The sequence below is a fragment of the Rhinopithecus roxellana genome, chromosome 17 (genome assembly GCF_007565055.1).
Source record: "Rhinopithecus roxellana isolate Shanxi Qingling chromosome 17, ASM756505v1, whole genome shotgun sequence".
Classification (NCBI taxonomy): Eukaryota; Metazoa; Chordata; class Mammalia; order Primates; family Cercopithecidae; genus Rhinopithecus; species Rhinopithecus roxellana.
The window spans coordinates 58,315,680-58,340,044 of record NC_044565.1 but is presented as its reverse complement, the minus strand read 5'-3'; the positions used below and the strand labels follow the sequence as shown (position 1 = coordinate 58,340,044).

The window sequence follows — 24,365 nt, the reverse complement described above, 5'->3', positions numbered from 1 at the left end:
TGGAGGGATCTGAGGGATCATTGGGTCTATCTCTGTGCGATCCCATTTGCAGGTGAAGAAGCAGGCTGCGAGAGTGGAGGTAGTGTTGGTTGTGGAAAGAGTGAAGACTTCATAGCCATCTAGTCCAGCTCAAGGACTGCAATATTGTATGTAAAGCACTTAGTACAAAGCCCAGCCTGCAGTGGGGGCTCAGTAAGTCCTATCCCTGGTTACAATGTAAACTTTCATTTGGGCCAAGTGGGACAAATAAAGGGGCCCATTTGTAAAACCAAATGCATACTAAACCGGTAGGAGAGGAACTCCCGATTTAGGGACCAATCCTAAAACAACCACTGGGTGCTTGGGGGATTCAGAAAAAAGGGGATATGACACTGGGACTTCAGATCTTTAGTCAAGTGCAGTGGTTCTCAAACTCGAGGCCACTGAGGATTCGATTAAAACAGAGACTTGCGTTCAGCAGTTCTGAGGTGGGGCTTGAGAGACCGCATTTGTAACAAGCTCCCAGGTGGGTGCCAACCTCCAGATCATGCTGAGAGCAGTAACAGCCTAGAACACTCAAAGAAAAAAAAAAAAAACCCTTTTGTATTTCATGGTTAGAAACAATTTGTGCAGAATTCATTGCCAGAGCTCCTTTATGGACAAGAACTACTGGCTCCTGTTTGGAGCCGGATTCAGTCCATCTAGTGGAGTCACACAGAAGGGAATGGTCTTCGCGAGTTCCAGAATCTTGCTGTGCCGCAGTTTCGTTATCTAAAAACACTACTCTGCAGAGAGATTTTAAAGATGAGTAAGAGCCAGCAAAGAGCTTGGCATCTAGTAGGCATTCAAGAAAAGGCAGCCGTGGAGAGGGATGTGGCACCTTGCCTAGGCCATACAGCTGCTATGTGGCAGGTGACCGGTGTGACCACACTCCCTGCTCAGTGTATTTTCCATCCTCCACTGAGCGCCAGAGGACCTGAGGTTATTTTGTGTAGTTGAGCTGGGTTGTCAGATGCTATGAGCTGGGGAGCAACTCACACCTCATGTTGGAATCACAGTTTGCTGTCTTCAAGTGGAATGAAGAAATAGCCCAAACAGTGCTTGATCTGTCTGGGAGGCTTGCAAGCTCTCCAGAGGGTGAAAGGCAAAGTGTTCAAATGTAGAGGGCTCTGTGGCCACAGACTGCAGCCTGGGAACCCCGACGACAGGGGAAAGTTTAAATCAGGATGGAGCATGGCTGAGTCATCAGGAGCCGGGCTGGGCTCGCACAGAAATTCGGAGATAAACTTTGTGCATTTGTTTGTTTGGTTTAATTGTGGTCTTGGCGTATCAGTCTAAACAGGGAAGTTCCACAAGGACTTTGCTGTCTTCTCTTTTGGATTGCAGATTTCCTGCAGGGACATCCTCCATGGGAGCAGCTTATACCTTTGTCCATCTCCCGTCTTTCCAGAAGAGCAGGCTCGGGGGTACAGATCATGAATTGAGGGTCTTCAACTACGTGCATGTCCATTTCCAGAGTATTTTCCAGACCCAAAATACAATTTTAAGTGGAGGTTTTGTTTAAATGAGTTATAGAAACTCATCCTGATAAGCTCGAGGTAGGATTCTAACCTTTCTTTTTATCCTTAACTTGAGTGAAGTTAATTCAGCCACAACACAGATGTTTTCCTCAGTGGAAAACGTGACTTAAGAAATTAGTTGAAGGGGCTGGAGAGGATAATTACTAAGCCAAATGGCTAAGTCTATTCATGTTTCTTTCTCAAATGTCATAGCCCCATTTTCTGGCAAAGTGGTCACAGCAGATGCTTTTGAAATGATCTTGAAGCGGGAATTGAGTTACTCTATTAGTAAGTATTGGCTACTACAACTGTGAGGTTAAACACGTTTTACAAATGACAGGAATCACGTTTATTCGGGATGTTGAACTTGATACCTCTGCTTTGTCCCTTTTTCACAAATTTCTGCATTTGTATTAAGTACCTACCTGACCAGGTCTGGCATTTTTAATGTGAGATGATAATGCCCCTTAGTGGATAAAGTACTTAACTGCAAGGTCTTGCATTTGCCCAAAGAAAAGCTCTCCAATTTAGCAGAAATATACAATACAGTAACTCTTCAAAGTAACCTACTGGAGGGTAATCGTGAGAATTAAATGAGGGCATTTGTGTGTAGCACTTAACATAGTATCGAGTGCAGGGCTGACACTCAGCAGATGGCTGCTGTTAGTGTAGTTATCGGATCATGAGAATTTGACTTAGATAAAGGCCTTTTAAAAACAGGGCAATGAGTCTCCTTGGGATTTCAGTGTCAGGGTCCTCTGTGTCTGCTCTGCTATGCATTAGGAAAAGGGACTGAAGAGAATCATGTCCTCTCCTGGGACAGCACTACCCGCTGGCTCTCCTGCCCAGAGGTGGAGGCAGTAAATATCTGAAAATGCACTCCTAAAAATGCTTGGAAGTCTCCCAGCCTTCAGCGTTCTTCAAAATTCCTTCAGCTGGAATTTTGACTTAAAGGAGTGTATTAGTTCATTCTCTTATAAGCAGCAGTTCATACTGCTTATAAAGACATACCCAAGACTGGGTAATTTATAAGGGAAAGAGGTTTAATTGACTCACAGTTCCACATGGCTGGGGAGGCCTCACAATCAAGGAGGAAGGTGAATGAGGAGCAAAGTCATGTCTTACATGGCAGCAAGCAAGAAAGCTTGTGCAGGGGAACTCCCATTTATAAAACCATCAGATCTCATGAGACATATGCACTACCATGAGAACAGTATGGGGGAACTGCCACCATGATTCAATTACCTCCCATACAGGTCCCTCCCACGACACGTCAGGATTATGGGACCTACAATTCCAGATGAGATTTTGGGTGGGGATACCATCAAACCATATCAAGGAGCATCCATAAAATGAGCATACACCTCCACTTGGTGGGGAGACATTGTTATTTTGCAACATCTGTCCTTGAAGTTGGACTTCTCATGCAGCTCAGCCTCCTGCAGCTGATTGGCTGCTTCAGAGGCCAGAGCAGAGATGGTTCTGCAGGCCTCTCGTCGTGAAAGTAAGTCTCTGGCCATCACATCCTAGCAGTGGGAGGCAGGCTCTTCTCAAATCCTGCTGTCTTTTTTAGAAGTTAATTTGTGCATCATTGAGGACATATTTCACTTTTCTGTTAACTCAAATTGCCTTTCTTTTAACTTTCAAGCGTAGCGTGAGATCTTTAGCTATATCTTTATTAAACTGAGTGTCACCATGGTGGAATCATTTTTATTCCTCCCCTCCCTTTATCCCACCCTCTTTTTTCCTCCTTTTCTCTTTCTTCCTTGTTTCCTTCCTTCCTTCTTCCTATCCTCTCACCCTTTCCCCTGCCACCCATCCACATGCCCTCCCTTCCTTCCCTCTTTCTCTCTTTCTAAGTAGTTACCTGGAAGGACCTCAGGCTGCAGGCACTTGGATTCTGATTGTGGCCTTCACACCATCTTTCTTCACTCATTCTTTCATGTATTCAGCCACACACATTTCCTGGGTGGCTTGCTGTGGATTCAATCACAAGTAAGTTCCAGTTCCCATCCAAGGGGTCTTCACATCCTAGGAGGAAAGACAGGCAGGCAAGTGGGAGTGACCAGGAATGTGGAAATGTGGTGGAAGAGAGGATACAGGGGGCTGTGGCACAAGGCGCAGAGGGCCAGGAGTTGCACCTGCAGGACTGGGACAGGCATCGTGGCCTGGCAGGAGACTACTTTCAGAGCAGACTTAAGAGCCACACCGGAAAACAGGTCCCACTGCTTCAACATAGCCAGAAGACTGGGAGCCGCCAGTAGCTTGGCTTTCACAGATCTTAAAGCCATCCCTTTCACAGCTGCCACTCCAGAGACCCCTCATGTCCAACCGCTACCCGCCCCCCAGTACGTGTGATCTCAGCAGATCCCAAAGTAAAGGACACTGGGCTCCCTTCTTCACAGCTCACAGGCTTCTTGGCAGTGGGATGTTCACTCTCCTCCACCTGGAGCTATAACCCCTATCTGCAGGAAACCCTTTCAGACTATTCTAGTCCAGTTGAGGCACCTCTTCTTTCAGACTCCTTTCCCCAAACACTTTGCCTTTACCCAGATCACAGTCCTCACTGGAGTCTTCTTCCCCATTACAGTTATCTTTGAACACAGATGCTTGTCCTTACTGTTCCTTACTGCGGGAGCCACGTTTTATTTAGCTTTAGTCTCTAAGAAGAGCAATGCTCATGTATTTATTTCTTTGACTAGTCACCAGATTTTTTTTTTTTTTTTTTTTTATTTTTTATTTTTTGAGATGGAGTCTCTCTCTGTCACCAGGCTGGAGTGCGGTGGTGCGATCTCGGCTCACTGCGACCTCCACCTCCTGGGTTCAAGTGATTCTCCTGCCTCAGCCTCCCAAGTAGCTGGGACTACAGGTACATGCCACCACACCCAGCTAACTTTTTGTATTTTTAGTAGAGACATGGTTTCACCATGTTGGCCAGGATGTTCTCGATCTCTTGACCTTGTGACCTGCCTGCCTCAGCCTCCCAAAGTGCTGGGATTTCAGGCGTGAGCCACGGCCCTTGGCTTGGTCACCAAATTTCAACACTGTATTAAGAACTGTGCTAAGTACAGAGGATGGATTGATGATTAACACCTGTCCTTAAGGAGTTCAACAGACAGGTGTGAATATTATATTTTTGATAGAAATATATGCAAGATATACAGGGTGTATATATATATATATGGACTAAAAGAAGTAAATCTTACCTTTGGGGCAAGTGTCAAGGATGATGAGGGGTGCTGGATTGAGGGAGGATCAGCAGAATTGAATAAAATGGGAAGTGAAATGTGGGTAGTTAGATAACTAAGCAAAGCCAATGTAGTTTTGCCAACTATTCAGAAATTTTGGTTATGCTTATAATTTCTAGAAACTTCACAAAAGTTTATCATGTGTTCCAACTCCATGGTGCAGTGTACATAGGCTGCCGAGGCCTTGGGATTTTTAGTCTCATCTTTATCGTCTGTAACTCAACAGGACTGGGCCACTGGGCTGGATCAGGGACACTCCTCCCTGTTCCAGCATTCTAGGGTTTTATACAACGAGAATGTCAACAATTCGCAAAAATGTATTCAGGCAACCTAATCCCAAACCATGTGCTAATAAGTTAATTAGGAAGAAGACACAATTTGCTATGAGTTTCCACAGCCCTCTTGCCCTGACCAGAGGCCACAGGCCATGTCTTAAGCCATTTTCTGTTTCCCAAAAACATCTAATAATAGCACAGGAGTATTCGACAAAATAACATAGTGGCTTAGAGTGTGAGTTTTCTGGTATGATGGGTTGTGTTTGAATTCCTGTTCTGCTGGTGATTAACTGAGTTACCTTAGGCAAGTTATTTACTTGCTTCAGTGTTCTCATTTCTAAAAGGGAGATGGTAGTAGCACAGAATCTTGAGTTTGCTTTTGGCATTAAAGATGACACTATATGTATTTAGCACAATGCTTAGCACAGAATATATGCACACTCTGTGGAAGTCGTCATTATTATTCATCTTACTAAGTAAGCAGTAAGTACTCAATTACATTTTTTGTTGGCTGCAAATCAGTACATATTGGCAATATGCTCTGTCTGCCAAAATTCCTCAGTACCATCTTGGGTTACATCAGTAGAGGTTTAGTGTCCAGATGGAAGCGAGATGGAGTCCTTCTGGTCAGACCATACTCAGAGGGCTGGAAACAGTTCTGGATACTACATGGTAGTAAATTCTCTGACCAGTGAGAGTGTGTGAATAAAATATCAGGATGATGTGAGAACCTCTTTTCCCCTGTGATATGGAGGAAGCAGCTTACGTTTTGTTTTGGGAAGAGAAGCGACAGGGGAGTCATGGAAGATGTCTTTATTTATTCCACTCATATGTATGGCATTCCTTCTATGTGTCAGGCCCTATTCTAGGAGTTGAGGATACATAAATAAATTATGATATATACTAAAAAGAAAAGCAGAGTTACTGGGGAGTGGGGGTAAAGTAGTATTTTGGACAGAACAGTTAGGTTGAACTCCACTGAAAAATAAATCCCGAATGAAGACATAAAGAAAATCTATGCGGACTGTGGACAAGCATTCCAGGCAGAAGGACTAGCAAGTGCAAGGGTCCTGTGGTAGAAACATGTGGTCTCCAGTTAGAAGCTGAGGTCTGAGGAGGGGTGAGATGACATGCCCAGGGTCTTGTAGTGAATCCATGTTACAACTGAGATGTTGATATTTAAAGTCAGGCTTTTCAGACAGCAAAGCTCATGCCTATTGCACTGTACTCTTTAGACAGGGAAGGGAGAGAAGAGCCTGGGGCCCCAGGGGTTCCCCTTGTGTGCTTTATCCCTTGTATTCCTGGTCTGCAGTTCCAGAGATGACCAGCAGAGGGTACCGTGCACCGGGTTTCCGCAGCCACTGCCTGAAGCCATGTTGAATGAGCAAATGTCTGCAGCCGCCTCTGTGCGATCTAAATGTCTCCTTGGCAGGAAATCCGCGAGGAGCACGGCGGGGTTGTGCAAACAGCCTTACAATGTCCGCTTGTGTGTGTGCACTCGCCTTCGCCTGCATCGCCCACAATGCTCTGTGGTTTTTTTTGGATAATGGGGCTCTGTGGACCCATGTGCCTTGTCATGCAAAGGGAGTGACCTGCGTTTGTCATAAATGGGCTCTTGTATGATTAATAGCCATGTGAATGATCCCGTCGCAGCAGCAGTTCAGCACCCAGCTTCACCTCTTCACTGACGTGGTGGTCTGAGTAGGCTTTCTTCTCCAGCTCCAAAGCAACAGTGCAGGATTTATTGCTAAAAGGGCAATGACATGTTTGCACTGTGGTTGCAATTTTTAAAATGCAAGGCAGGGGGCGCAGATACTTATTTGTTGTCAGGACCTACTGCATGCCAGATGCTACACTAAGAACTTCTACCTGCATTATCTTACTTAGTAACAATACTAAAAAGGAAATATTTTGATTTGCATTTTACTAACAAGGGAAACTCAGATTCAAAAGAGTCCAATGACTCTCCCAACGTCTCCAAAGCTCATGCTGTTTCCATGAAATGATTCCCTTTCCTTTTTAGAGTAACTTAGCCCGTGGTCCACACACTACAAAACGCCGTCCTCAATTCCACTTGGCCATCTATAAACTGAAATTTGCGATCTTAAAATAGATGAGGGATTCCCTCGTTTCTGGGCTTCCGTGTATTTATTTTACCTCCTGAAAATATATCAGTCTGCATGTTTGCATTTTTCTGAGAAAGCCAGTTTTCTTTAGACTTTCAAAGTAGTTTGTGGTCCTAAAACAAAAGGGCCAATCACCCAAAAGTGTTTATATTTGGGGAAATGCTTATTTTTCTCTGACCTGTTTCTCTCACCAATGACTGTTTTCTCTGCTCAGTCTGTGTGGTTGACATCTTTGTTGTTGTTGCTGGATAGTGATTACTTATCCAGCCCTTTCTGTTCAGTGGCCATAAATGAATAATGTGATGTGTTGGACCCTGCTTGATGGTTGGGCGGGGAGGAGTGAGGAGGAGTGGTTGCAATGGCTAAAACACGGACAGCCAGTCAGAGATAGCCCCTGCAAGAATCCACAACAGCAAAGGTGCTTACTTATGCCTGGGATTTGGGGAGGAGGTTACTAGGAGAAACTATAGGCCGTCTTTAGGTGTTCAAGGCAAACGGAACAGCATGAGCAAAAAAACAGAGGCAAGGACCGGGCTCTGGCTCACACCTGTAATCCCAGCACTTTGGGAGGCCTAGGCCGGTGGATTACTTGAGGCTAAGAGTTCAAGACCCGCCTGACCAAGATGGTGAAACCCTGTCCCTACTAAAAATATGAAAATTAGCCAGGTGTGGTGGCATGCACCTGTAATCCCAGCTGCTTGGAAGGCTAAGGCAGGAGAATGCTTGAACCCAGGAGGCGGAGGTTGCAGTGAGCCGAGATAGTGCCATTGCACTCTCTCCTGGATGACAGAGCAGACTCCATCTCAAAAAAAAAAAAAGACAGAAGCCAGGAGGCAGGAGCCCTTCCACTGTCATATTCTGGTGTGGCTTATGTACACAGTGATCAGAGGAGCTTCAGCAGAGGGGCAGAATCTTGAAAGAGAGCTCTAAGCCAGGTTCATAGCCTTGCATACCAAGTAAAAAATTTACCCACCTTTATTTGACAGCCAGCTTAGCAAGCGTTTATGCTAACCATGGCTAACTTCGTCGACCCAGCTAACTCTGTTCTATTTGATCCCTGGATTCTGTCTCAGGATGTAGCACCCCCCACCCGCCCCTCCCTGCCTGACAGGCCTACCTCCCACCAGTCTACAGACTCTCACCTCATCCAGCTTTCCTGTCCCAGCCTTAGGTTGACTGCCTGCACAACTTGCTCGGATACCAAGCCAGGGCTTTTATTTTAACGTGTTAGTTTTGTTTGCAATGTTGAGTATGTTGAAACAAGGGCAATTGCTCCTTTCAGAAGCTAGAAACAAAGGCAGAGCCGCACCTGTCTCTGAGATTTCAAGTGAGGTTTTGACACTCTGGACATTCTTGATGCTTGAGATTTCACAGAGCATGCTAATCTTTCTTGGCCTCAAATTCTTCAGGTTTTTTTTTGTATGTGATGGCTTTTATTGGATTGTTTTTCTGTTTCGGTACCAAAATAATTTGTTATATCCCCCTGCACTTTTCAAAATAAATTTGATCTAGGAGCAAATTTCCTTTGCTCCTTTGCTTTGACATGTCAAATCCAAAGCCTCCTTTGGTACCCAGATGAGCTCCAGTTTAAGTAAACTCAACATCTAAAAACCTTCTTAGATGTCAAGTCATCCCATGGTCCTGGGGCCATTGAATTCTGCTAGGCCTTTTGCTTGCCAGAAGGACCGTTTACATCAGGACTCACCTCCTGGTCCCTTGACGTGATAGGTTATATTTTATCACTTGCCAGAGAACTATGGAGGCAGATAAACTTCAAGAACAAATGCATAATGCAGTTGCCCATGGAATGAAAGCTGAGCAGGGAAAAGGAGAAGGCCTCTTTTTCATTTTGTTTTGTTTTTTAGTTATATTGTAAGACAACAGGAATGGAAGAGATTTAATTCCACAGAATTCATTGTATATGTTACATTCTGTGTAGCATGTTCAGAGACTAGTGAATGATCCCAGGGGTCTCAAGTATCCAATATAAGAGTGGGAGGAGGAGAGAGAGAGAGACTGGAGAGAGAGAGAGGATGAGGACACCAAAGAGAAGGGCATAGGGAAGAGGAATGGATCTAAGGGAGACGTGGAGAGAGTTTGGTAGGAGAGTGGATGAAGGGGTACAGCAGGTAGAGAAATCTCAGGTGGTGCCCAGGGCTCTGGTTATGTCATTGGAAGGATATTAATGCCTTTTGTTGGATGAGGGAGGAGGAGGAGATTTTGGAAAGGGTGGAAAGTGAGGTTTCTATGGCCTTCCCTGAATGGCTATGCTTGTGGGACATTCACTTGGATTGATGGGCCTGGAGCTGGGGACAGAAGTCCAATATAGAGCCAGAGGTTGAGAGTCATCCGCCTATGGGGTGGAAATTAGAGTCAGAAGTGTCTCACCAGGGAGTATGAGAAAAGGCTGAAGAAAGAACATGGAGACCAAGACTTAAAGGCCAGATGGAGAAAGCAGAAAACTTGAGGAGGAACTTCCAGAGAGGTGAGAGATGAGGAAGGGGATGGGTCCCAAGCGTCTCAGCAAGGAGGAGTTGATCAGCGGTGCCCCTGACAAGCCTTCACCGACAGCTCTGCTCTCAGAGGGTTAGAGGGTCTTGGCTGTTGTTTATTTAAATACTTGAGAATGAATTCTGGAGAAAGGAGGTTTGTAATCCAGAGAACTGACAGCCTATTTAAGTGAATTCACTGTCAGAACAGCCCAAATTTGAGGTAACTTCTAGGTGTTCCCTTTTACTTTCTAGACTGGAGTTGAAGCCAACCAACTTGCTCAACATGACACTAAGTGAATGGTGTCTCCAAGATGAGCGCTTGGGTCTCTAGGGCCCCTTGCCCTGCACGGTGTCCCTTTGCATTTGAAATTAGGCAGAACAGGCCTGGGTGGGCTGAGAGTGTCTGCCTGCCTAGGTAAGCAGCAGATGTCTCAAGCAGTTTCCTCATAAGCATGTTCTTGATTTCCCAAGAGAAAGGGGACAGATTCACTAGTGACTTCCCAGTGGTGGCCTGGGCCAGAACTGAGCCCAGTTTGATTGCTCCCATGTCACTAACGTTTGAAATTGGGGGACACATTGACTTTCATTCCCTAAAAAAGAATCTGATTTTGCCCTCATTTCTTAGGTACTTTTTGCTGCTATACTATTGATGTTTATGGAAAAATTAGCTATAATGAGGTAATAGTCTATTTTAGAAAACTGAACTCAGATATTGAAAGAGCTATTTTAAACCTGCACTTAATTGTTCAATTCCATAATGGTTTCATGGTATTTTTTTTAGAATTCCCACGAACTGCCTTACAACTGGACTCTAGCAGCTTGTATTCCATGGGGAATGCCAAGCCCTTTTGAGGGACACCATAGTATTAATGATCGATGAGAATATTCAAGGCATTTTCTCATTTGAGTGCCATTACTTGTAGTGTTAAAACGTTTTGAAAACACATTTTAGCCATTAACTCATTTTTATTGTCAGATGAAAGTGCTTAATAGACTCACTCCACTTCAGTTTTTTTCCTTCATCTTGGAATGAAATCATCTGTTGGATTCTTGGCAATACATTCGGCAATGGAACAGAAAACCTCATGACTTCATTGCAAAAAACGGCAGATGGAGCAGCGATGTGCAGCCCAGCCCTGCCATCTAAAATCGCTAACCTGATTTAGCAAATACAGGCTCCCAGAGTGTATCAACTGAGCTACTTCATTCCACTGGTGCATATTTTTCCCCAGAAAAGCAGCTGCTTCTATCATTTAAGAAATGTACCTTTCGATGAGAAGTATTTTTAACACCAACTATTTTGTATCTGACATATTGTAAGCTGATGATTAAATGGAAGTGGGTAGTTTGTTTTGCTTGTAGTTCAAAACAGTCAAGTGGTGTACATGTTGTATACGGGCTTCTGTGGTGACCAGCAGAAAGCGTGTCTGAGTCATCTGAATACTAGACATGTCAGGGCTGGGCCCCTTCCTCCTGGGACACCCACTGGATACCAGCCAATGGTTGGGAGAAGCCAGAAGTGCTGCTGGCTTTGCAGAGCACTGTGGGACATCTACAAGCCTTTGACATCATTGACAGCAGTGGCCACCCTGGCTGCCCATCAGGATTTCTCTAACTCTGAACCTTGCTGATCAACGTGAAAGGTAGATTGTCTTAATCGCCCTCCTAAAATCACATCCAGTCTCCAGAAACATTCCTAAATCCAAAACTGGACTGTTTTCCTCTACTCTGTTTTCTTCTACCCTGCTGGGGAAATCTTGGGGCCCCATTGCAGCTAGAAGGTAACACTTACGGTAAAATGAAGCGAGGTAGCAGGTGCAGGTGAAGGCGCTGGCCCGACGACATGAGAGACCAGGTCGCGCTTGTAGGTCTGCTCCCAGTCCTGCACAAGGCATAGCCCGGGTGCGTGTTCTGAGACTTCAGGATTTCAAAAACCAGTAACGTTTCCAAATAAACCTGGCAAATTTAGGATATAATTACAACATCATTTTCCAAGATAAATAAAAACCTTGCAACATAGAAATGTCTGAATAACTTTCTGAAAGGCTCATGATGTAGGCTTTATTTTTCTCATTTTGCCTTGGAGGGCTTGGGAACCACCAGTCAGAACAATCCCAAGGATTTACTTTTCAGTGTTTACTACATGCCAGGCCTGTCCTTAAGTACTGGGAATACAAGGAGGTGTAAAGTGGCCCTGCCCCAGGAGACAGGGAGATACAGGAGAAAATATATGTAATTATGGTTTGCTGTGATAGGCATCGTCGCATGGCACACAAGGCATGTTAGGTGAGCAGAAAGGAGGAGCTCACTCACGAGAGTGGCTTTTGTTTTTACTGGTGTAGAATAGAAGGGGAGGGAGGGCTCAGGGGGTCCTTCCAAGGGTCCTCATTTTCACCCTCCTACATGAAAGGAGGTGTAGGGGAAGCACTTGCCAAGAGCTGGTGCTTAGATGTCAGATAGAAGGGGATTCCAGTGACCCTGATCTGTCACTGGTGAAATGCAATAAGTTTCTAAGTCTTTAAGATTCTTTCTTTATCTCTGAAATTGGGATAATAGCAGTAACTATTCCATATGGTTGTCGTAAAAATTAAAATATGGTAATACATAAAGCACCCTCCTCACTCTGGCCTGCAGATCATTAAGAATGTGAAGCAGACAGAGCATCGTGTGCAAGGGCCCTGAGGCAATCAAGAGCAGAGCCACTCTAGGGACAGGATGTGCAGGGCAAGGCTGGAATAAAGGGGGCAGGGTCCAGGCTTTCTGTGCCCAGTGCATGCATTTGAATGCGTTGTATCCAGCAGGCACTGGGAAGCCACAGAAGCATATTAAGCTAGGAAGTAACATCTCAGATTTGTGATTAGGAAAATGGCTCTGCCAGCAGCATGGAAATGAGTAGAAGGGAGACAAGACTCGTGTCAGGAAGATCAAGTTGGAGGCTATTTGCAGGATACTGGCAAGCTCTGCCAAGGGTATGAATCAGGAAAATTGAGTTGAGAAGGAAGGGAAGTGTGCAAATTTATTCTGGACCACCAGTGAGGGTGTCCTTATTAGGGAGCAGAGAGCATTCTGAGTTCATCATGTCTTAGAAAATGAACTTGATGTCCCACTTACTCTTTGTATTAATGGACAGAGCATGAGATTGAGAGCCACAACATCTCTCCTCTAGTCCCTTCTTTGACCCTAATGTGCTGTGGATTATTGGGCCCATCCTTTTTTTGTAAAATGAGAGCTTTAAAAAGATGACCCCAATTCTAATGTGGAGTGTATTCAGATTAAATTTGGGGATGAAGGGGGCCTGTATATTATGAAGTCCAGGACCCATCTGGAGGACCTTGGGAAGGACACTTACTATACCTGGTCATGGAGTTCTTATACCTGTAAAATGGGTCCAATGATAACTTTTCTCCCTTTGACACATGCTCATACTGAAGATAAATGCAGTCAGACACATCTTTGACAAATACGTGAAATTATATAAATATATGGCATTGCTGTATTCATGGTCAGTCTGTAGTTTAAATGCTATGTTGCCAAAAAAATTGGATGAATCAGGACTTCCATATTCCCAAAGTGTTGAGTTATAGGTAATTGAGTCTTTGATTTCTTAAAGTCTTTGCACCAGAGATGCTAAAGATGATAGATTCTGGAAGGTATTGGGTCATTCAAAATGGTAAGAAAATCTACCCCTTCTGATAGAGGTCTTATTCTCTGTTAGAGATGAGTATTCTTGTCTTGGACTTTCAAAAAAGGTTAGAAAATAAATCCTGGTAGGGCTGCTGTGGTATTGATTTATTTTCTCACCTTCTGTTCATTATTGATAAAAAATAGCATTGGCTTAGGAATTCTCCTTTCAAATAGTCGTAACCAAAAAAAGAAATCTCCTAGGAGCTTGTGATCTAATCATGAAGGTTGAGCATTGAAATTTTGGTATACACACGCAGAGGTCATCATTCACACCCCCGTTCCCTGGGCCTGCTTCCTTTGATATGTCTTATTTATAGAAAACAAATGAATTTCTCCATAAACCATAGTCACTTCTTTTTAAAATAAACCCTGCTTGATTTCATTTGGTTTTATACTCTGGGAGTGCAGCTAATGCTATCAACTTATTTTTTTCTTCTAAAAAATAATAGGATTCCAAATAGTGAAAAACAGTGTCCGTGTATATGAATTCTCTTCTCTTTTTTGAAACTGGAAATGTGACTAGATAATTATTTCTTAAAGAGAGTCATGGTTTTCCACTGAGTAACCTTAAAGCCAGCTCTCATAGAAGTGGCTTTGAACTGACAGCCAAGAAAGTGGTCATAGAAAATACCATGAGTACATCCAAAATTGTCACCCCTTAAAGATGAGTGCCTCCCTTGGCAAGAGCATACAGGCGGGCTTTAGAGGCACTGCTGCCACTCCTAAAGTCACTAGAGAACACCCTTCCTCTAGACTATTTGGAGGAAAAAATTGAAGAACCTATTTCAAAATACTAGTGCAGACAATGAATCTTGAGGAAGAAATCTTCTGTGTTTGGAGGATTGAGGAGTCACCCAATGTGTATTCTCTGTTCCCTTCACACTCAGAATCTGTCCCCTAGCTGGAGGGCTTCTCTCAGTCAACCCGGATTCCCAGTATTCTTCGCATCTGGATGGCAGCTTGCTTCTATGGAGCAGACTCTTCCAGAAGACTTCACCCACATAGTTTTCTCTTTTCCTTCATTTCCTAAAGAAACGCCTCCCTTCCTCTACATGCTATTGCGTAACACTAGTGTAGAGCCAGAGCCTTTGGAATCTAACGGAAGCTATGGGCTCTCTCCCCAGAAAAATGAGCATGTTCATTCAACAGTACAACACCCTACACACACCTTCAGCTGACCACACTCTCTGAAGTCCCCAAGCAGGGGCCTCCTAGGGATGTGGAGCCCCAGGACTTCTACTGTGCAGAAAAGAGCATAGACTTCAGATTCACAGATTTTCAATGTCAAATGTGACTCTTGTATTTTCTTGTAGTATTTGGAAAATTGTTTAGATATTTGAGCCTCCTTTTCATCCCCCCAATCAATGTGAAGATAATTATAGTTACCTGATGTTTGATGTAAGGTTTGAATGAAATAAAGTGTGTGAAGGCTTCAAGTATAGTGCCACACACACAGTGGGCACTCAATAGAATGCTGATGTTCCTGTTTCTCTCATAAATCATAGTATTAATAACTATAATTACTCTGTTACTTAATATGTACTGGGGACATAATGTTATTTTCATATTCAATTAATATCTTTGAGTACCTACAATTTATCAGGAACGTGATATGTGCTTTTAGATAGATTAAATTGTTTAATTAAACTCGTGCTGTTTCCCTAAATAGAATGTGCATCACCTGAATGCTGAAGCCATGTCTTCTCTCAGTGCATACACCACCTGTAAGTGCCCTGGGGATTGAGTAATTCTCTCAGAGTAATTGTTAAAGGTAGCATGTTCATTAGAGAACCAAAGGAGGAAGAAGAAACTTGCCACCCAAACTATTATCAGATTGGCTTTTCATGGGATAGGCATTGCTTTTTCCTTTTATTTAGGTAGGTCGGTCTCACCAGGAGAGTCAGTGTTGCGGAAGATAAACCAGATCTCCTAGGACCAGAGTGGGCAGCCACCCCAAGTCCCCCACTTCAGATTGATAGAAAATCTACGTGTCAACTCTTTGTTCTTTGGCATTTCATTTCTTTTCAGTAGAAGTATTTATGAACCACTTTGGTTGGGTTTTCTTTGTTAGACATTTATTTTCCTTAGACTTTGTGCTGTATGACATGGGGTACACATAGACACAATTACTTGGTTAAAAAGTAAAATCTGGCCAGGCGTGGTGGCTCACACCTGTAATCCCAGCACTTTGGGAGGCCAAGGCAGGTCGATCACCTGAGGTCAGGAGTTCAAGACCATCCTGGCCAACATGGTGAACCCTCGTCTCTACTAAAAATACAAAAATTAGCTGGGCGTGGTGGCAGGTGCCTGTAATCCCAGCTACTCAGGAAGCTAAGGCAGGAGAATCACTTGGACCTGGGAGGCGGAGGTTGCAGTGAGCCGAGATTGTGCTACTGCACTCCAGCCTGGGCAACAGAGTGAGACTCTGTCTCAAAAAAAAAAAAAAAAAAGTAAAATCTTTGATGATAATCCTAGTATTACTAAGAGAGTGACCTTACTGTTCATATTCTTAAAAGCATTTGTTTATGTTTGGGAATTTTGCATTGAAAATGGGTTTTAATTTTTGTAGAATTACCTGAAGCCTCTATCACAAACTTATATAAAAATTGTTCTTTTGAAAATTGAGTTGTCTTTCATAAGAATTTATGTTTTTTAATCAGCTTATACACTTAATTTTAATAATTCTTAGTTTTCCAATCTCTAATAATATATGTCTTCCCCCAAGTACATTTTGAATATGAAATAAGAAAACGTATCTAAAATACAGTGTCTTGCATGTAGAAAAGTCTCTTTCAGCTATTAATGCCGCTAAGCATTTACCTGGTTATAGTTTAATGTGGAAAAGGTATACATAAAGGACCATGGATCTTAGGACACCAACATTGAAAAATAAAGAAAAATGGAAATCGTATGGAATCATACCATGCTGGGGACATTAATCCATTTGTCAGATTCCCTGAATATCTTAAACTATAGGAGGAGTTGTAATGTTGAACAATTATAGGTAATATTTGCCCAGTCCTTTATGGTATACATGGTGCTTTCACACCCAGTTCATTTAGTCCTGACAAGAGTTCCATGCAGGAGATACTATTATCATACTGTTGTGCAAATGAGGAACCCAAGACTCACAGCTACAGTGACTTGCTCTGGAGTAACAGGCAGTTAGATGGTGCCTTATATTTTTGAGGCTCTTTCAAGCACTCTTTTCTATGATGCTATTCACGTATTACTTACAGTACATACCTTTTGGGGTAAAATTTGGTGTTCAGAAAATACAAACAGGTTAAACTAGAAAAGTACAGCTTTTTTAATGAAAAACAAGGAAAAAGAGTCATGGCTAAGAGAGAGTCAAGACAAAGAGAAACCTCCTCTGGTTTCTAAGAGAAGAAGCTGTTTCGCAGAAGTCATGTTTGAGAATGAGCTGAGTCAGCACATTGTATTGTTACTTTGGCCTACTCTGTGCTTCAGATTCTCAAGACTGTGTCTTAATCTCTGTAAGTTAGTCCCAGCTTGCAATGCATGGGAAAATAGACCCAGCCAATGCCAGGGACCCGGTGACCCAGATGCCCAGATACCTTCACTTCATTAGAGAAGGAGCAGAGTCCTGGAAAATCTAAGCAGGGAAGACTGGCACCTCTAAGAGTAAAAGGCCTCCCAGAGAGGACATGGATGAAAGGAGGACCACCTTCCAATGCCACTCTCCAAAGCAGGAAATATCCAAATAAAGGATATTGATTTTCAGGACCCCATCCCTTCACGAGTGCTTATCCAACTGGTATATCCTCTCCTGTCTCTTAATCTGACAGCCAAGACCTTGTATAGGTTGAGTATCCTTTATCTAAAATGCTTGGGGCCAGAAGTGTTTTGAATTTCAGATTTTTTTTATTTTGGAATATTTATATCATACCTCTTGGTTGAACCTTGCAGATACAAAAATCTGGAGTCCAGTGGGTATTTCCTTTGAGTGTCATGTGAGTGCTCAAAAAGTTTTAGATTTTGGAGCATTTCAGATTTCAGGTTTTTGAAATTGGGGAATACTCAACCTGTACTCTCTGTTCTTGCTCCACCCCTACCAGACCCTCCCCACAGGAATGAATTTAGATCTGAAAACTTCCATGTGCACCAGTGTAGCTGCATTATGTCCCAGTAGGGCTTCAACTTAGAAATGATTTCTGAACATGCCAAGGGAGTCATTGTGTGTGTGTGTGTACATATTTGTATATGTGTGTCTAAAATAAGCCTAAACTTTACAGTATACACAACATACTGTATTTAAGTAATAAACTCAGATACTCAGATTAAAGTCATCCTAGGGAGCTCAGAGTGCCCACTGGATTGCTGTATTCCTTCTGATATAAGCTCCTACACCATAGGGAAAGGTGGTAAACTGACGTCCCTTGGGATAGACCCAACAGCAGGTCACATTAGGAGGGTATCCATGGAATCACCAAAATAGAATATAGAAACCAGAGTTCCCAGGCCTTCAGAGTACACCCCAACCAAGCTACTCTGCCACCCATTTGGATGTGTAACCACAGCTCTGCCCGTGGGAGCCCTGAGACTCATCTCGTCCTCAAATATGACTTCCTCTGTGAAACAGCTTCTCCTTTAGAAAACCAAGGAGAGGAGATTTCTCATTGTCTTGACTCTCTGTTAGCCATGACTCTCTCTCTTTTTTATCAGTCAATCAAAAAAAAAAAAAGCTATACTTCTCTAGTATAACCTGTTTGTATTTTCCGAGCACCAAATATTGAAGGGGACATTTCTTTGTTTTGTCTATCCAAGGGCAAACGATAAGCCATCTCCAACAAATGTTCTGGATGGGATGGCTTATAATTAATCTACTTCTTGCCTCTACCTTTATGTTACTATTTCACTTTTACTCTCCTACTCCCCCTACTTCCACTGTTTATTTGCATTCTCTAATAGTGCATAATAACCAGTTATTTTATTGAATGAGATAAAATAAAAAATAAGCTGTATATGAATTAATTTAGCTATTTCCCGAGTACTGTGGTAATAGCAATGTATATTTTGTGTTCACTGACGAGCTGCTTGAAAAATTTGGAGAGTAATCTGTCATGCAGAATATGGATGAGAGGCCTTTCCAAGTGAAACTCTGGGTCCAATTAAAAATAACTGTGGTGTCTACTAGGTGACCATCTGTGTGATGATGGACCAATTCACTTTGCAGGTCCCCCTAAACCAGAAGACACCCGCATGAATTCTTATCAACCTTGGAGTGGGGCAGTAAGCATCACATCATTAGGCCATAATGAGATGAAACACTTGTTTTCTAGGTTCCATGGGACTAGACTTGTACTCTATGTCTACACAGTGTCCACAGTCATTGTTCTAGAGGTCCCTGCTTGAGAGGTGACACATCTAGAATCCTAGGATTTTCAAGTAATTAACTTTGGTTCATGTTAGAATGATGCTCAAAAATATCTGATGCTATCAGTCAATCCACTGAGATAACCTTTCGAAGAGATAGAATTCCACAGCTAATATTTGGACACACTTTTAGATGTGTTTGTTTCTATCTGTTATGAGTTTCAAAGGCTTGGCATATCTTCTACTCAGGTACTCTGACAGTAAAATCACATACAGGACAGATTTTTAGGGAGAAGCCCAATCCATGCAAGTCTCCTTTGACACATTCATAGCACAAAACTAGGAAAATTAAGAATATTTAACTTCCATTAAAGCACTTTGTATGAAAATCAGTACTCCTAAAAACAGTAAAATCATCTTCTTACAAGAAGTGACTCCAGGCCTAATCTGAAATTGTGCATTAATCTGGAAACAGATCATTTCCTAGAGACCCAGGAGGGGTAGTGAGTGCTGCCCAGTGGCAAGGATGGACTCTACCAGCCCAACCTTTAATTCGGCAGAACCTACCGCACACAAGGTTTTGCTCAAAAATATCTTAAAAGGAAATGTGCATAAAGGCAGGGAAGGAATGGAAGAATGACAGAAAGGACAAAGAATAATTTTTGAGAAGAGAGAAATATGATGTTTGCTTTCCAGCGTGTGTGTATATGTGTGCATGTGCATGCATGCCCGAATATATTCCTACACCTCAAGGTGGGAGATGTCTAGGATGGGTCCAGTCCGGCCTTCTGCCCCACACATAACTCATTTTTCCAATGATGTTAAGGGCTGATATAGTATTTTTCTACTTAACTATCACCAGCGAGAGAAAACTCACTATCTCACTAGACAAGTCACTTAATATTCAGACAACTATAATGGTTAGAATATTTTTCTCATCATTTCTCTGTTAGTCTTCTCTTTCCTAGCACAACATACAGCTTATTATAATCCGTCTTTCATAGCCTAATCCTACACAAACATTTGAATGCTATTAGGATAATCATGTAGATGACGATGATGATGGTAACTATCATCATCAATAGTAAAAGTACATATTTTTTCTTGAGCACTTCCTGTAAGTGCTGTGCTAAGCATTTTATACTTTTATCTCATTAATTCTCGCAACTCGATGAAATAGAACCTTTTCAAAAGTTTATTTTACAGATGAGGAAACTGAGGGTTACAGAGATGAAATCTCTTGGCCTGGATAACAGAGGTAGTAGAAAACAGCTGGGATTAGACACCGGCCATCTAACAAAGGATAGACTGCTTAAACAGTCTGTCTTCTGTTTTCATTTAGTGATTTATATCGGGGAGTATGTCTGCAAATGTGTGTTTTCCCAGTGGAGGATTACGGAGACCAGATTCCACCACTTGCTACATATTCTCATGCACAGAGTCATCCTTTTAGTGCATTCTTCCCTCACCACATCTTGCTTAGAGTGGTGTGTTTTTTAAAATTCCTTGTATCAACATAAATATTGTTAGAAACTATAGCCATAGAAAATTGAAGCCCAGCAGTTTCCTTGCACCAGTTAAGTAATTTTTCAAATTGATCCTTTACAAACTGAGATATCTGAGGCACAAGAGTTCACTTACAGAGAGTTAGAGGAATGTCTTCCCAAGAGCACAGTGCCCAGCATCTAATTGCTCATCCGTAAATATGTGTTGAATGAATGTGTGGATTGGTGACTTCCCTAAGAAGATAGTTTAATGTCTAGAGCTGAGAGCAGTAGAAATTTTCTGTTTATTAAAAAAAAAAACCCTACATGTTAGCTATTCTTTTTGTTAGGCTGCTGATATGTAATAGGTTTGTATTTTTCTGTTGATTTGACTCACCTTTGCAAATATCTTAGGCTGCAATTTTACGGAGAGTAACTTTTTGGGCATTATGGCTTTTCACTGTTAAGCTTCCAGAAGTATCCAATGTCATTACCATTGAAATATCAGATCACAAGATCCTCTAAGTTGCCAGGGGCCACTCCTCTGAGAAATCTGGCCTCTTATACATGTTAAGAGGAGTTCCTGGCAGTGTAAATCTATGTTTTCTAAACTCTATTCCTCATAAGCTTTCAGGAACTTACTTTTTTGGACAGTTATTTTTGAAATGCCCTCTTTGTTGTCTTGTCCACTGATGTGACATGTTCCACATCTATCTAAAGGAAACAAAGCAAAGCCGAAACGTTTGTTTTAAGGATCCAGGGGATTAGGAAAAGTGGAAGGGAGGCACTCTGGAGAATATTCCTAAACTTTGTCTCCTATAACGAAAATACTGGATTCTTTTCATAGACTATTATTTATGTTTTTTTTTAATATGGTGAACGAGATATGGACTGCATGTGTATTCTCAAGAGAGAGCTTGTAACACTTCTATCATTGTCATACTTTGTATGACTTAGGCCACATGTCCCTAAGTTTTAGAGACCCAGCACCTCAGAGATATTTATCTGTCACCAATTCAGAAATGAGTTGCTACATTATTGCTCAGCCCCTGGGTTGGAGATGCTTCTGGTATTCAAAGGTAGCGATGGGGGACCCAGAGATATTCATGCAAGTCTATTTTTTTTTATGTTGCTAATGGTATTTGGTTTTGTGTTGCCTTTCCTAGGTTTGCTGGGATGGGAAACCTGCTCAAAGTCCTTACCAGGGAAATTGAAAACTATCCACACTTTTTCCTGGATTTTGAAAGTAAGTTCCAAAAATTATAATAATGGAAACTTTTTTACATTCCTTATAGTTTGTTGATAAGGAAGTTATAACATAAAGATTTTTTATCATAGTTGAATCAAATCCAAAGGTCACTGTATTAGCCTGTTCTCATGCTGCTAATAAAGACATGCCTGGGACTGGATAATTTATAAAGGAAAGAGGTTTAATTGACTCACGATTCCACATGGCTCAGGAGGCCTCACAATCATAGTGGAAGAGCAGGGGACATCTTACATGGCGGCAGGCAAGAGAGAGCTTGTGTAGGGGAACTCCCCTTTATAAAACCATCAGTGTGAAACTCCTATTCACTGTCATGAGAACAGTATGGGAAAGACCCATCTCCATGATTCAGTTACCTCCCATCGGGTCCCTCTCACAACACATGGGAATTATGGGAAATCTCAAGTTGAGATTTGAGTGGGGACACAGCCAAATCATATCAGTCATTATGCATTTTTTTTCTGAAATCATTTCTAATGTCATTTTCCTTCTTTTTTCCCCTAATTTTTAAGAAACCCAATGGAAAATATGTTTAATATACCCATGGTTTTCTTTGATTTTAGAAGTAATCAACTTTTGTAGCTCTAGCATAAACAGAGGACATTTTAGTCTTTGCTTTCCTTTTGAAGGTCGTAAGCCCACAATTATTAAGTACATACAAAAGAAAAAAATGTGAAGAAAACATCACGTATTTTTCCTTAAAATGTTTATGAATTACTGTATCACGTTCCAAAGAAAATACTAAGGACAGTAATTTACAAAGATTCATATAAAACAAATATTGCTAAATGTGAAAGAAAATCATGATCAATACCAGAAATAAGGCTTACAGAATATTTTTAGTCACTTCCTTTTTTCTTTATGTATTATTTGATTGTACAAACCATTTCAGGATTTTGACATATATCTCTTTTATCCTAAAGGTTATGCTTCTCTTACCAAAACTTTAATTTTTTTCTCAGGTGAAATGGCTTAAGAATCATGACTGAAAAAACACAGAGACTTTTTCTTATTTTTTGATTGAATATATTGACAAACGAGGATAAGTACATGAATGAGGAACGTTTATGTCTGCTCAAACTAAGCTCGTGTTTCTTCCATAACTCTCATGTTCACCCCTTTTCGAAATTCCAATTTCACAATAGCAAGCACAGTTAAATGTCTTTTTTACCCAGCGATCAACATCTGTTGCAAACTCTAATGTGCTTTAAACTTTAATTTTTCTTTTTTTTTTTGAGATGGAGTCTTGCTCTGTCGCCCAGGCTGGTGTGCAGTGGCAGGATCTCAGCTCACTGCAAGCTCTGCCTCCCGGGTTCATGCCATTCTCGTGCCTCAGCCTCCCGAGTAGGTGGGACTACAGACGCCCGCCACCAATTTTTTGTATTTTTACTAGAGATGGGGTTTCACCGTATTAGCCAGGATGGTCTCGATCTTCTGACATCGTGATCCGCCCACCTCGGCCTCTGAAAGTGCTGGGATTACAGGCGTGAGCCACCGCGCCCGGCCTAAACTTTAATTTTTTCAAGTATTTTATCTCTATTAAAAATAATAATTGGAACTTCCTTGCATATAGATTAAACCTTCTAGCAGAATTTTGCTAAGGACTTATAATGCTATAAGTCTTATAATGCTATAAGACTCTTTGAAGGTGCACTAAACCAAAAGCATAAGCTCTATATGTGTATTTTTTTTTTTTTTTGGTGTCTTTGTCAGGTTTTAAATAGCTACTTGAAAAGGAAAAGTGTCCCCAAAGCTTGTATGTTCTGAAAACACATTGAATCTAGTTTATAGTCAATGAAAGATGCCTTGCTTCTGATTTAACTCAGCGTGCTATGTTGTTGTTATTGTTTGGCTTGGTTTGGTTTGGTAAGGGGTTTAACTAGAGGCAGAGCAAGTTGATATATCAAACAAATGGGCTTTTTTACTGGTTTACCTTTTGATATTCCTCTAAAAAAAAGTACACACACACATACACATACACAAGATAATTTATATATTTTATATATATGTTTAACACACATATATGTTGTTAAAAATGGTTTATTAAATTTTTAAAAAATTACAAAACAAATTATCTATAATCTTACCACCCTTCTTTTACTATTTACATGTTTAATTGTTCCCCTCCATTTCTTATCAGATGCATTTTACATTGTTGCATTCAGTGTGTACAAAGGCCAAAACATGTCCCATTTATTCACAACTGTGGGGTTGTATAAAGGCCTGGGAGTAGGAGACTAATGTGCTTGTTATGTTTTGGAAACCCTAAATTCCATATGCATCTGTGCATGCTCATGTGTACCTCCCAGAATTCAGTGGCCCCACTTGCCTGTTTAGCTGTTCTTGGAGTCTCAGCTTTCCATGCTTCCAGAAAGACCAGTGTTGAATTCTTGGTCAAGTCTAATCTCAAAAGCCTTTAAAGTGATCCAAGTAGAATTTGCAGGTATTTAAAACTGGTTTTCAACTGGTATTCTCCTGAGCATCAGATTTCTGAGTCTGTGTTTGAAAACTCTGTCCCCCACCACCATAGCATGTAGGGAGGCATTGAGAGGGGCTTCTGTGCACCCCCACCCACTACTACCAGAGTACTCTGCTTTGCCCAGTCTGGTACTTTGAATATTTTCTTAATGTTTTATGTAAAGAAAGGTCATGGTGGCTAAACAGAGCATTTAGAAGTCTCAAATTTTGATGATAGTTTATGGTACTAAAACTCCATTTGTTGATGTAATTTCCTCAAGAGGAAGAAGTGTGGACTGGATTCCCATGCCCGGTGGCTTATTACTAGGACTAGAGCTGTAGTATTTAAGGAAGATATAGAACTATAAATTTATAAACATATGTAAAATCCTGCTTATTTTCTCATCCGTCCTATGGAGAAGATTAACTTTATTCCACTGAGACTCTGAGAAGATAA

The 24,365-nt window shown here is 41.8% G+C and overlaps 1 protein-coding gene across 3 annotated transcripts in view; it reads left to right on the top strand.

Moving 5' to 3' along the window:
• FAM49A (family with sequence similarity 49 member A) overlaps positions 1–24,365 on the top strand; it is a 112,692-nt gene that overhangs the window by 54,291 nt on the left and 34,036 nt on the right. For all 3 annotated transcript variants that reach the window (XM_030920760.1, XM_030920762.1, XM_030920761.1), the window contains exon 3: positions 21,351–21,430. In XM_030920760.1, the coding sequence (XP_030776620.1) occupies positions 21,361–21,430 (70 nt within the window). In that variant the 5' untranslated portion in view covers positions 21,351–21,360. The remainder of the gene's footprint in view (positions 1–21,350; positions 21,431–24,365) is intronic.